The sequence below is a fragment of the Neolamprologus brichardi genome, chromosome 13 (genome assembly GCF_056152115.1).
Source record: "Neolamprologus brichardi isolate AB-2024 chromosome 13, ASM5615211v1, whole genome shotgun sequence".
In the NCBI taxonomy this organism is placed as follows: domain Eukaryota; kingdom Metazoa; phylum Chordata; class Actinopteri; order Cichliformes; family Cichlidae; genus Neolamprologus; species Neolamprologus brichardi.
Genome location: NC_142116.1, coordinates 20,677,949 through 20,690,703, shown reverse-complemented (window position 1 = coordinate 20,690,703; position 12,755 = coordinate 20,677,949). Strand labels below are relative to the sequence as shown.

General features: G+C 41.1%; 1 protein-coding gene across 1 annotated transcript; it reads left to right on the top strand.

The window, feature by feature from the left end:
- Positions 1-9,239: 9,239 nt before the first annotated feature.
- On the top strand, positions 9,240-12,755 carry LOC148099968 (tenascin-R-like). Its single transcript, XM_087849749.1, has 5 exons — positions 9,240-9,348; positions 10,490-10,635; positions 10,781-10,910; positions 11,334-11,457; positions 12,500-12,755. Exons 1-5 carry the CDS (start codon positions 9,240-9,242, stop codon positions 12,753-12,755), a joined length of 765 nt encoding a protein of 254 aa, XP_087705875.1.

The window sequence follows — 12,755 nt, the reverse complement described above, 5'->3', positions numbered from 1 at the left end:
CATGGTAGGATTTGTAAAGAATTTATTCGTAAATCAGGGTGGAAAATAAGTATTTGGTCACCTCAAACAAGGAAAATCCCTGGCTCTCACAGACCTGAAACGTCTTCTGTAAGAAGCTTTTCTGTCCCCCACTCGTTACCTGTATGAATGGCACCTGTTTGACCTCATCATCTGTATAAAAGACACCTGTCCACAGCCTCAACCAGTCAGACTCCAAACTCCGCCATGGCCAAGACCAAAGAGCTTTCGAAGGACACCAGGAAAAGAATTGTAGACCTGCACCAGACTGGGAAGAGTGAATCTACAATAGGCAAGCAGCTTGGTGTGAAAAAATCAACTGTGGGAGCAATCATCAGAAAATGGAAGACATACAAGACCACTGATAATCTCCCTCGATCTGGGGCTCCACGCAAGATCTCATCCCGTGGGGTCAAAATGATCATGAGAACGGTGAGCAAAGATCCCAGAACCACACGGGGGGACCTGGTGAATGACCTGCAGAGAGCTGGGACCAAAGTAACAAAGGTCACCATCAGTAACACACTACAACGGCAGGGAATCAAATCCCGCAGTGCCAGACGTGTTCCGCTGCTGAAGCCAGTGCATGTCCAGGCCCGTCTGAAGTTTGCCAGAGAGCACATGGATGATACAGCAGAGGATTGGGAGAATGTCATGTGGTCAGATGAAACCAAAGTAGAACTTTTTGGTATAAACTCAACTCGTCGTGTTTGGAGGAAGAAGAATACTGAGTTGCATCCCAAGAACACCATACCTACTGTGAAGCATGGGGGTGGAAACATCATGCTATGGGGCTGTTTTTCTGCCAAGGGGACAGGACGACTGATCCGTGTTAAGGACAGAATGAATGGGGCCAAGTATCGTGAGATTTTGAGCCAAAACCTCCTTCCATCAGTGAGAACTTTGAAGATGAAACGAGGCTGGGTCTTCCAACATGACAATGATCCAAAACACACCGCCCGGGCAACAAAGGAGTGGCTCCGTAAGAAGCATTTGAAAGTCCTGGAGTGGCCTAGCCAGTCTCCAGACCTCAACCCCATAGAAAATCTGTGGCGGGAGTTGAAAGTCCGTGTTGCTCGGCGACAGCCCCAAAACATCACTGCTCTTGAGAAGATCTGCATGGAGGAATGGGCCAAAATACCAGCTACTGTGTGTGCAAACCTGGTAAAGACCTATAGTAAACGTTTGACCTCTGTTATTGCCAACAAAGGTTATGTTACAAAGTATTGAGTTGTATTTTTGTTATTGACCAAATACTTATTTTCCACCCTGATTTACGAATAAATTCTTTACAAATCCTACCATGTGAATTCATGGATTTTTTTTCACATTCTGTCTCTCACAGTTGAAGTGTACCTCTGGTGCAAATTACTGACCTCTGTCATCATTTTAAGTGGGGGAACTTGCACAATCGGTGGCTGACTAAATACTTTTTTGCCCCACTGTATATATGAAACTAGACTTTATGTATATTATATAAGGTGTGGATATATAAATATATGTACAACTCTGTGTATATATGTTTATGGACAGGCATGCAATGTAGTGACAAGGATTGACAAGAAGTAATATTGCATAATAGTGCACATAAAAGCTACTACTAATATGGTGTATTGTAGGCTGCAGGTACTTTGTTGTGAGTCTGACAACGATTGGAAGGACAGACCTTCTCCTGGTTCTCTCTTGTCTCCTGAATCTCTCCTGGTTGGGGGTTGGGGAAGGGTATATTTGCACAACAAAAGCAGGAGAACAATGGAGCTGAAGGCCTCTCAGCGGGGTGCTAGGAGGTGTTAGGTTCAGGGGAATTTACGCAAATTTGCGCAGGGTCAGTAAATCTAGTAGTAGGGACTTGCACCAGGAAAAAAAGGGGTCAGTAATTCTAGTGTTAATATTAAGCATTTATATGATTATTTTGATAAATTGCTGTGATTCAATCTGAAACCAAATTTGAGTCTATTCTAAAAACAAGACATTTCTAATTCACCTCAGACTTTTGAGCTGTAGTCTACATTGTAATGATAGTGTATGGTTATTGATTAGAGCAGATGATATGAGACTATCAGGAGAGACTGTTAAAAAGTTATGAGCTGTCTTGATGCAGAGAAAGTGGAGTTTGTCATCCTGGAGCTGCTGCCAAGATTGAATGATGCTCTGCCTCTGTGGTCAAGTTCAGACATAGGCTTTAAGCAACCATGAGCCACTGATAAGCATGATAGATTAATAAGCATGTATAAAGTGGGCTTGTTAAACAGTCTGATAGGAGAAAGTCAATGAGCACGCAATAAAGTGGACTTGTTAGGGACAGTTTACCATCAAACTTGATAAAGTTTAACTTCATTTGTATTGAAAGACAGACTTTAAAGAAGATTCTTATTTGAAACTGGTGATAAAATCCAGGTCAGATACAGTTACATACAAGCATACAGTACAGACTACTGCTCAAAGGTCAGAGGTCAGTTAGAAAAGTCCCTGATTTTAATAGAAAATTGGCTTTAATGTAACATCACATGAAGTTTATCAATAATGTTTCACAGCTTTAATCAAATCCTTCATCATCCATAAGTTGTGATGGAAAAATGTCTGCAAGCGTGCAGGAGCCCATTTTTAAAAACAATCACTCCTGTGTTATAATGTTCATTGAAGTTTATCAGGTCAGACGACCAACAGATGATAAGAAATATAATCTTACTAATTATTAGAGTTGAAAAGTACTTTGCTAAGCAAAATTCAACGAGGTTAGGCTGGAGCTTGAGACGTTAACATAAAAGGTTCAGTTGGTGATGCATGAAAGAAAATAATTTTCTTCTACAAATCTATTGGAGAATTCTGATTGTAAGAAATGAAAAATATTCAAAGACTGAAAGAGTTGCACACAGTAGAAATTTTGTATTCATCGTTTATCTTGGTTTTCTTCTGATTTTAGTATCTATTTGTGAGTGTAGTTTTTATTTGCATGATTTTATTCTGTTTGTATCGCATGTTTTTAGTGTGTCATTCTACGTTGTTTTAATCCACTGTGGATTAGCTGGGCATTGGAAAAATTAGCTGATAGTGATCACATGTTGAGGTATGGGTGTGTCCAGAGGTGTCCTTTCAGCTGTTTTATAGGTCGTATTAAAAGGAAGCAAGCTGAGCACTGGAAGGAGAGAGGCCCTAGATTGGAAGAGGAACGCATGAAGTCCAGGTGGAAAAGAGGGAGCCGCTGCGTGATCGTGGGGGGTGCGACGCCTCGTCTGGAGACCGGTCAGCGTGATGTGGTGACCCAGTCCCGACAGCAGGAACGGCGACAGTAGGAGTGTGTGATTGACATCAGGGCAGATGTATACCACTGCCTGCATTTGTCAGCAGCGTCTCACTGTTGTTCACTGGGTGACTGGGTGGAATTTCTGTGCATGAAGAGAATTGTATTTTGACCAGTTTTAGAATAATCTTATCCAGTCTCAGTGGGAATTTTAGCATATCGAGAAAGTTTCATTGTATACTTTATTTCTTAGTATCTGGTTTGTTTTATTCCTGCTGTCCACCTCGTGGAATAAACATGAATGAAACAATACTTTCCTGTCAAAAACAATATTTTAGTCAAGGCTAGCGGAAAGTTTCATATATATCATGAACATCTTTCCTCTTTGTCTTCCTATAGTTTAGTTTCATTTTCTTACCCCAACCGGTGGAGGCAGATGGCCCCTCCCTGATTCTGGTTCTGCCGAAAATGGAGTTTTTCCTTCCCACTGTTGCCAAGTTCTTGCTCATAGGGGGTCATTTGATTGTTGGGGCTTTCTCTGTATTATTGCACAACCTTTATCTTACCATATATTTCAAGTTTATATGTTGTGAATTGGCTTGATTTAAATCAAATTGAACTCATTCAATTAAAACCAAATATAACTTGTAATCCAATCTATTCAAATGTAAAGTCATCTCACTCAATGTGGACTAGCACTGAAAAATACACTGACATCTTCTGTTTCCCAATTAGCAGATCAGAGGTTGATGTTTTATTCATGACTCAATACTTGAATGGTTTTATCCTGTTTATAAATAAACATTTAAAAAGGACATTGCTTCATTGTCTGATTCATTCTTTGTCTGTGTCAGTCCTTAATACACACACATGTATACAATAATTCTAGTTGCCACAGTCTCCGGAGATCCTATGCTCTGTTTTCTTATACTTTTCTTCACTGTTTACCTCATTTTGCCCAATAAAATGTACATTTTTGTAAACAATGACTTGTTTTGGCCTATTAAAAAAACTGTCTCCATATGAGGACGTACTTGAAGAGAAAAAGTCACCACTTTGTATTTTACAAATCAAGTAAACAAACACGGGGCTGTTTATCATATAACTAACTTTTAGGTCTGTGGGATGGAAGGATGGGAGCTTTAAATGTTGTGCCTCCATAATTATTCTAGAGTCTTTACAATGTTCAGCGACTGCTGTGATTTGGTGCTACATACATAAACTTGAAATGAATTAATCCACCTGTTCACAGGAGATCACAGGAAGATGACACCAAACATCAGACGATCTTATTGTGCGCCACAGTAAAAGGGTGGTTTCTTGGGGCTAAAAGCACATAATAAACTACAGCAGAAGCTCAAATAAAGCAGGAAATAAGCAGGCAGCACTTGATCTGCTAATGCACGTTTCCCACTTTTATTGTTGCCTCATTCACTAACAGTTCAATGGTGCAAGATTACCATACACAGAATTAGGATATCTGCATGACACATCTATGCTGTACAGCGAATGGATTATAATTATTACAAATACAGTAAACATATTTACATTTTAGTTCAAGCTCCATACAACATAGATATTTACAAAGTATGAAAATGAAACCGGTCTGACAAATAATAAACAGCGTTAATGACGTTTTTTTTTTTCTTTTCTTTTGGTGAACAAATCTGAAAGGGGGCGGGGTTAACTGATATTAATTGTCTGAGGTGGAAAATATCATGGCTAGTTTTGTTTGAAAGGCATCAACAGAAAAACACACACAGATGTATATGAGGTAGATTTGAGACTTGATCTGTGCATAGGTGCATCTTTGATGTGCAGCTCAGAGATCCACAATCCAGCACGTTTCTGTTTCTCTGACCGTCAGGCTGGCTGACCCGAGGTCACGTCAGAGCTTTATTTTTCATCTATATGTAACAGACAGTTGGTACCTCTCCTACCACGCATTTCATACGACACAGCAGACAGACTGCTGGTTGGTTGACCAGAGTTTTTCAATACCTTTCTGCATTAACACATCTCGAGAGGCGTAGGCGCCAAAAAGTGAATCCGAAGCCAAATGTAGCAGCTGCAGCACGGCACACAGAGCAAATTTTTTCATGGGGTAGTATCAGAAATAAGACCTTTGAATATGTAGTCCCTTTAACTTCTTTCCTTCTATTAAACCATTCATTCATTCTTTTTCCTTACGTCCTTCTAACCTTTTCACTGTGTTTTCTTTGCGTCTTTACAACAAGAGTGTAAAGTTAATAGCAGTAAATGTCAAGGCTTTCTGATTCTCAGTGAGATAGAGCGAGCTAGAGGAGCAGAGAGGGATGTGTTAAATGAGGGTTAACTACCACACTCATCCCAGAACAGACTAACCCTGTGAGTGAGTCAGTATTTTACTGACTCACTAACTGACACTGGCACTATCGGGGGTTTAGAGGCGGCGTATGTACACAGATTGAGGAGGATCTAAGTATGACGTGGATGACAGAGGAAATCGGGCGTGGCCCTCCTGTCAAAGTTCCATAAAGCCTTTGAATGAAAACAAACGTCGTTGTGACAGTGATGTACACTGTCTTGTTGGTACATATGTATCAATCTAATAAACTTAAACCTACACCATCCTCCCTATTCTGCTATTCTAAACAGTACTTAGCCGAAACCCAAAGACTGCTTGAGTTAACTTCCTGAACGATCTACAACATATGGTGGAAACCTGAAATTAAGACAGAGAAGACTAGAGGTGAGACATGACCATTACTGAATATTAAAAATAATAAATGACAGATTTAGTGATATTTTCATAAACTATTTATTTACCACATCAATAAACAGCATGGCAGGGCAAAATATGTTTTTCTAACATGGCAACCTTTGGCACCGTGGCAGCACGGTGGTTAGCACTGTTGCCGCACAGCAAGAAGCTCCTGAGTTCAATTCCAACATCAGGCCGGGGTCTTTCTGTGTGGAGTTTGCATGTTCTCCCCGTGTTTGCGTGGGTTCCCTCCGGGTACTCCGGCTTCCTCCCACCGTCCAAAGACATGCAGCTTGTGGGGATAGGTTAATTGGATAATCCAAATTGTCACTAGGTGTGAGTGCGAATGATTGTTTGTTCCTGTGTGTTGGCCCTGCGACAGACTGGCGACCTGTCCAGGGTGTACCCTGCCTCTCGCCCTATGATAGCTGGGATAGGCTCCAGCGACCCTGGAAAGGATAAGCGGAAGTGAATGAATGGATGGCAACCTTTTAAAAGTGAAAGGAGACAGAAAGACAGGTGAGAAAGAATAAAACTTAACTGACTTTTTGATGGCATTTTACACAAAGTACTAGTACAGTATCTAGAAAATGTGGGAAAATACTGGCATCATGTACAGTACTTTCTTCTGAAGAAATTATGTTGGGACCCTGAAAAAAACTTACTATGTACAATAATGGATTTCTATACATTTGACATCAGATGAAAACTTTGGTTGTAAGATTTGGATAATTATTTATTAAAAGCTAGAAATTTTAAATGAGAATAAGAAAGAAAAGTATTTCTTTGTGCCCCCCTTTCCCTGTTAATGCTCTACCTGGCCTTTTTATGTTTCCCTCTCACCAGATAACCAGCAGCTTTTATGGCTCCAACAAACATCAGCTGATACTAGAAAGTAATATTAAATCAATTCTAACAACAGCTTATCAAGTTTAAAGGCGCTTCTGCTGTTTAACACGACCTCTGCTAGTTTCCTCTTTCTGGCGCAAAGCGGGAGATAAACAAGCAAGAAAGACGGGACTTGCGGCAGAAACGCTGATCAGCTGATCATTGATCAGTTTCATGATTGAAGTAGCAGCAGGAGAGGGAGGGGGGAGAATGAGAGCAGAAGAGGCAGCTGACAGCGTAAAGACACAGAATAACTCCAGCTTTTTGTCTTTTTTTTAATTGTAGCTGAAGTATGGGACAAATCCGTGTATTTTCAGCTCAATACGAAACATGTAATATTAACTCTGAATACCAGAGGATTCCGTTTTTTACAGGATGGTAGGCAACTCTACTAACTAACCATATGAATAAAATAAAGTTCACCAGTAACATATAGCACCCACCCAACTGTATAGAAACTCCATCATGCTAGCTAGTACACAGTACGAGTTATTGTAACTGACTGTAAAAAGTTAGCACAACGAAAATAAACTACACCTAAACTTGGTTTGACCCAGATAGACTGCAGGTCATAACTTCTTACCTGAAGCTCATTTCACCTGACAGTCGGACCCGCGGCCGCCTTGGGTCTCTCCACCTCCGCCTCCCCTTTCCCCCATCCACCTGCTGGCTTCCACCACTTGCTAATTTTACTGAAGCTGTGAAAGCTCCACCACAGCCACTACCAAACAATTGAGTTATTTTTACACGTCTGCCAGCATCTGTCCAATCCGCCACCTTTCACTGTTTACACGGTTAAGAAAAAAAGACAACAACAACAAAACATCGGCCCATTTAAAACGAAAAATTACCATCGGCCCACCCGGCAAATACCCAGTATGCCCGATGGCCAGTCCAGCTATGCCCCACAGACAGACTGAGGCCCCGCAGCTATTTTTCGGTAAGTTAAATGTGTTTGTGGCCACTGTCCTTAGCTAGGTCCTGAAATCTAGGCAGCTAAGATGAGAAGTGGGCTCTTCGGGGAAACTTGTTTTGAAAAGTTGGTTTCGCTAATCCGTAGAGGCGAATGACTTGAGCGTGACTAAAGAAATGATGAGAAAAGCACTGTGTTGCTCTTTTGTCCAGTCATTGATGCTAGCTAAGAGGATGTAATAAATATGTAATAAAGGCAAGATAACAGAGATGAAAAAGGAGTGGTTGTTGAGAAATAAGTGGTGTGCAGGCAAAAAAAAAACCAGGTGTGAGTGTGTAAAATTTGGTGAGTATTTGAGTGCAAAAATGTGTGGTCTCCAACTAATGGAAAAGGCTGGTCACGCGATGTGCACGTAGTGTTCTTTAAATAGAAGAATTTTCCCCATTCTCATAGCCCGTCATGTGGCGACATGTGGCGGGCTAGCAGGTTAGCAACATACAGGCCCGGGTTCGAGCCCTCGGTTCACCTGGCTCTGTATGTTCACCTGCTAGGGGGAGGTCCAGGCAGGTGATCTTGGAGTGAAAACTCTAAGGGATGAACCTTGTTCAGCCTGGGCTTCCCCTGACTTTTTTCTTTTCTTTCTTTTTTTTCTTTTACCTGCCACAAACAAACAGACCTCCTTGTTGTCATGGCTACCAAGGACCACTCTTCTTGTGCCAACAAGTCATTGCCTCACAAAACATTATTTCCTATGTTTCCCTGTGGTTTTTTTTTATCTCTTGTGTTTTAGACAATAAAAATAAAAGAAAAAGATCTACAGATTCAGGCTTTTCTTTACCTGTGGTAGTCGTTTAGAATGACGTCACTGACACTGGTTTAATATGAAAACAAACTTTCTCAAACAAAAAAAAAAAAAGAAGAAGTGGGTCGGCGTGTCATCTTTACCGAGCACCATACATGTTTTGCCTTACATTAAAATTATTATTTTTCCTTTTCAAAAGTAATTCAGAGAGAAAAAAACAGAGAAGTCAAATATATCAAATTTGCACTAATTCTACAGCCCGGCAGGTGGCGCAGAGCACTTGTCGGCCCCTGGCAGGTTGAAGCACAGACAGGCGCCAGTTCGATTCTCACTCAATCAGCTAGGGGGATTCCTGGTCTGCGCAGGGAATCCCGATGTGTTTTTCTTTTTTGGGGTGTTGGGGCCTTTATTTATAAAGCTGGGACTATCTCCGTTGTCATGGCTACCAAGAACAACGCCAGCTTGGGGGAGAGCGGAGAGCGATAAGCACAGACTCATTCATCCTTTCTCCACTTTCTTTTCACAGCTGCTGCGGTGGGAAACGCTGGGACTTGTGTGGCTTTGCAGTTTTTGCGTTGTTGGGAGCTTTTAAGGACCAGCCTTGAATTTTACACATTTGATAAGTGAAGACTGGATGTTTAGTGACGAGAGCTGGGATAATCTGGACAGAATCTGCAGGCTGCATCTCCAAATCAGAAATGGCTTTAGATCTGATGCTAGCAGACAGGCATGCATGTCTCAGGGTGATTACACACTAACACATTGTGATTAATCACACACATTTGTATACATTTTATTCACAAGATAAAAAAAAAAACACTGTACAAAATGTGTTTTTGCTGCTAGTAACAAAGTGCTTAAAGATTTAAAATTGGTTCTTTCCCAAGTTTTCTGTTATGTGCACACACATTCCTCGACTTAGGTGCTTTTTAGTTGTCCAATAATGGTCAGTGCAAAGTGTTTACACAAACAAAAAACAAACAAACAAAAACATTACTCAGAAAATGGTCAGGTACAAGAACTGGACTAAAAAGGAGTGGAAAAACCAGATAATGTCCAAAGAAATACTTTAGCGTGTGGCTCACGACTTTTGCACAGTACTGTAAATGTTATTAATAATGAAAGATGTCAAAATGTAGCTTTGTCATTTTTAAAAAATTCCCGTACACATTATTCTTTTCTTCTAGTGAAGGTGCCTCCTCCTTCTGACCTTAGGGTAAGTAATTTCTCAGACAGTCAATGCTAATGTGCTAAGTCACATTAGCAGCAGTGTTCAGCCTAAAAAATACACAAGTTAAAAGTCATGCATTTGAGTCATGCATCCATATTATTTGTTTATTTATTAAATTATTTTTGAGACACTGTTAGTTGTTAGAAGCCAGTGTTTTAATGATAGGACATATATGACAGTAATGAGACAACCTAAGATATCCAAGATTACCACAAAAACACAAATAGAATCACAGAAAGCTTGTTTGTCTCCTGTTAGTCTTTAGGCCCAGTTAGCTTTTACTTTTCTGTGGTCAGTAGCCCTTCATGTCATATTCTGTCTCTATGTACAATATAGCATTACTAATACAATAACCTGTACATAAATGAACTTGATTGCGTAATTGATGGCAGTTGTCAAAGTACTAGTCACTTAAAGGTTAAATTTCACATCTAAATTCTCATCTTTGAATAACTAGAACTCTGAGCTATGAAATAAATGTAGTGAGGTTAAAGTATCAAATCAAAGTATCAAATTCTCTGTTATACTTTACATTTATTTTCTATAAAAACACTTTGCTCTGCTGCCAAAATAATTTCCTTCTTTAAAGGAACAAAGTGAGGGTTAAGTGTCATTAGCTGTGGTACTTTATCTCTTCTATGATGTTGCTGCAGTGTCTGGTGGAGGCCCAACCAGCCTCACGGTTTCTGATGAGACTGCCGTCAGCATGGTGATCAGCTGGGTACCTCCCAATGCTCATGTCCTCCAGTATCACATGTCCTACATGGCTTTAACTGGAGCTGATAGCCAGGATCACACTGTGAGTGGGTCGTAGTCATTACATCTTCACCTCTTCTGGCCTTCAGCCGGCTGTCATGTGTCAGAATTCCAGAAATTCCATAAGTCCCAAAACTTTAAATGAGTTCTGACTGTGTTGGGATGATAGTGTTGTTTGTTGTCTGCAGGTGCTGGTCCCTGGTGGAGAGAAGCAGGTGATGCTGGAGTCATTGCAGCCAGATACACGTTACAACATGTTGGTCACCGCTGAGTACCACAACAGAGAAGGAGGCAGCGATTCAGCTCAGGGCAAAACTGGTGAGTCAAACAAGGAAAGATGCCAAGACAGCTCAAGTGCAACTTCCAGTTAAGACCAACAGGCTTACATGCAAAAAGTGCAAATGTCCCATTACTTTACCCTTACAGGAGGACATGCATACTTGAAGGTTTCCACATATAGAAACATCAAGGTTTTTGGGCAGTATTGTTTCTACAGCACTACACGTACAGTCATTTTGGTCCAGAGACACAGATTCCTTTCTCTGCATAATGATGGGCTCTCTGAACAATGAGACAGCAGCCAGTACCGGTACAATGACAGTACTGCTCTTGATACTTGGTTGGAAGTTCAAAAATTACTGGGTGCACTGTGTCTGCGTTTATTGTCCATGCTAGTGTGCAGATGACATTCTTTGGCTTTGTGTTTTTTGTTTGTTTTCTGGCTTTTTTCTGTCTCTCTAGACACTTTGTGGGTAAGCAGTGCGAGTGTGGTCAGGTCAGACCACTCCAGTATCTGTGTGTCATGGAGACCAGTATCTGCCGTTGATGGATATCCTATTGTAATCCAGGATGTAAAAGGTATTCTGTAATCACGTCTACAGTGATGTGAAAAGGTGTTTGCCCCCTTCCTGATTTCCTAGTGGTTTGCATATTTATCACACTTACATGTTTCAGATGATCAAACTCATTTTAATATTAGACACAGATAAGACAAGTTAATACAAAATGCAGTTTTTAAATGATGATTTCATAGATTAGGGAGAAAGATGATCCAAACCTCCCTGGTCCTGTGTAAAAACAAATTGCCCCTCTTGTTAAATCACGAGTTAACTGTGATTAACCAATTTTGGAAACCTCAGTTCAGTGTTACTAAACACACTCAGGCCTGATTAATTGCAGACTTGTGAATCAAGAAATCAGTTAAATAGAAGCTGTCTGACAAAGTGAAACAGGCTAAAAGACCTCAAAAAGCAACACATTGTGTCACCAGCCATCCTCCTGGTCCTCAGTGTTAATGCCCACTTAACTGGGTCCTTCAGTGGAAAGGCTCAAGCAGATGAAGCCTAATATAACAAGATGAGACTGACAAATATTCTATTTGAATGTTTAAAAAGAAAAATATGACAGTATCTAAGCTTTCACTGAGCATATACCTGCATCAATGATGAACTCTCAAGGCTGAAAAGTCCTGGCCTCGGTCAGCCACGGTCCACTCACACGGCTCACATCACCAATCCCTGACTGCTTGATCATAACAGCAATTGGGCTGCTGGGAACATGACGGCCGTTCTTCTTGATGTTAACAAGGTTCTCACCAATCTCTCTGGGAACAAACAAGATTCCTAAGACAGACAAAACAGATGTTAACAACGCTTATTCTTGTGTGTGCATGCAGCCCATTTCAGTTGCTCCTGCTTCTTTCTCCACGCTTGAACTTTTATTACTTTCCCCCTCTGTCTTTTACTTAGGGGTTAATAAAGTATTTGGATTCTGATGAGTCTCACTGTTTAGCAAGCTTCTCACTTATCAGACGGACGCTCACCAATGTGAGCGTTACGCAGCATCTTCAGCAGGCAGGGCTCCTCTGAGCCTGAGGGTGTTGTAAGAGGGGCTGTCAGCTGGCTGAGGTCAAGCTGTCCTATGTCCAGTGGAAGATCTGCAGCAGAGCCCACCTTCAGTGAAGTATGTTGGCTGGAAGGCTTTGAGGCCCGTCTTTGCCACTGCAGGGTCAGAGACCTTCACCTTGTTTGGATGACAGCCTGCTCCGATATTCATCTGTGGGCACAAACACCAAAACTCAAGAGACTTTTCAGTGAGAAGAAAAGGCAAACCTTGCATGCCAGAGTGAAAGTGAGAGAGTGTGTGAGTGCATACTCACCCTGA

Excerpts from the sequence above, each read along its gene's own strand:
- LOC148099968 (XM_087849749.1), top strand. The coding sequence starts at position 9,240 with ATGTTTAGTGACGAGAGCTGGGATAATCTGGACAGAATCTGCAGGCTG. Across the intron at positions 9,349-10,489 it reads ACAGGCATGCATGTCTCAGG|TGTCTGGTGGAGGCCCAACC; the intron begins GTGATTACACAC and ends ATGTTGCTGCAG. Across the intron at positions 11,458-12,499 it reads CAGGATGTAAAAGGTATTCT|GTCAAGCTGTCCTATGTCCA; the intron begins GTAATCACGTCT and ends CAGCTGGCTGAG.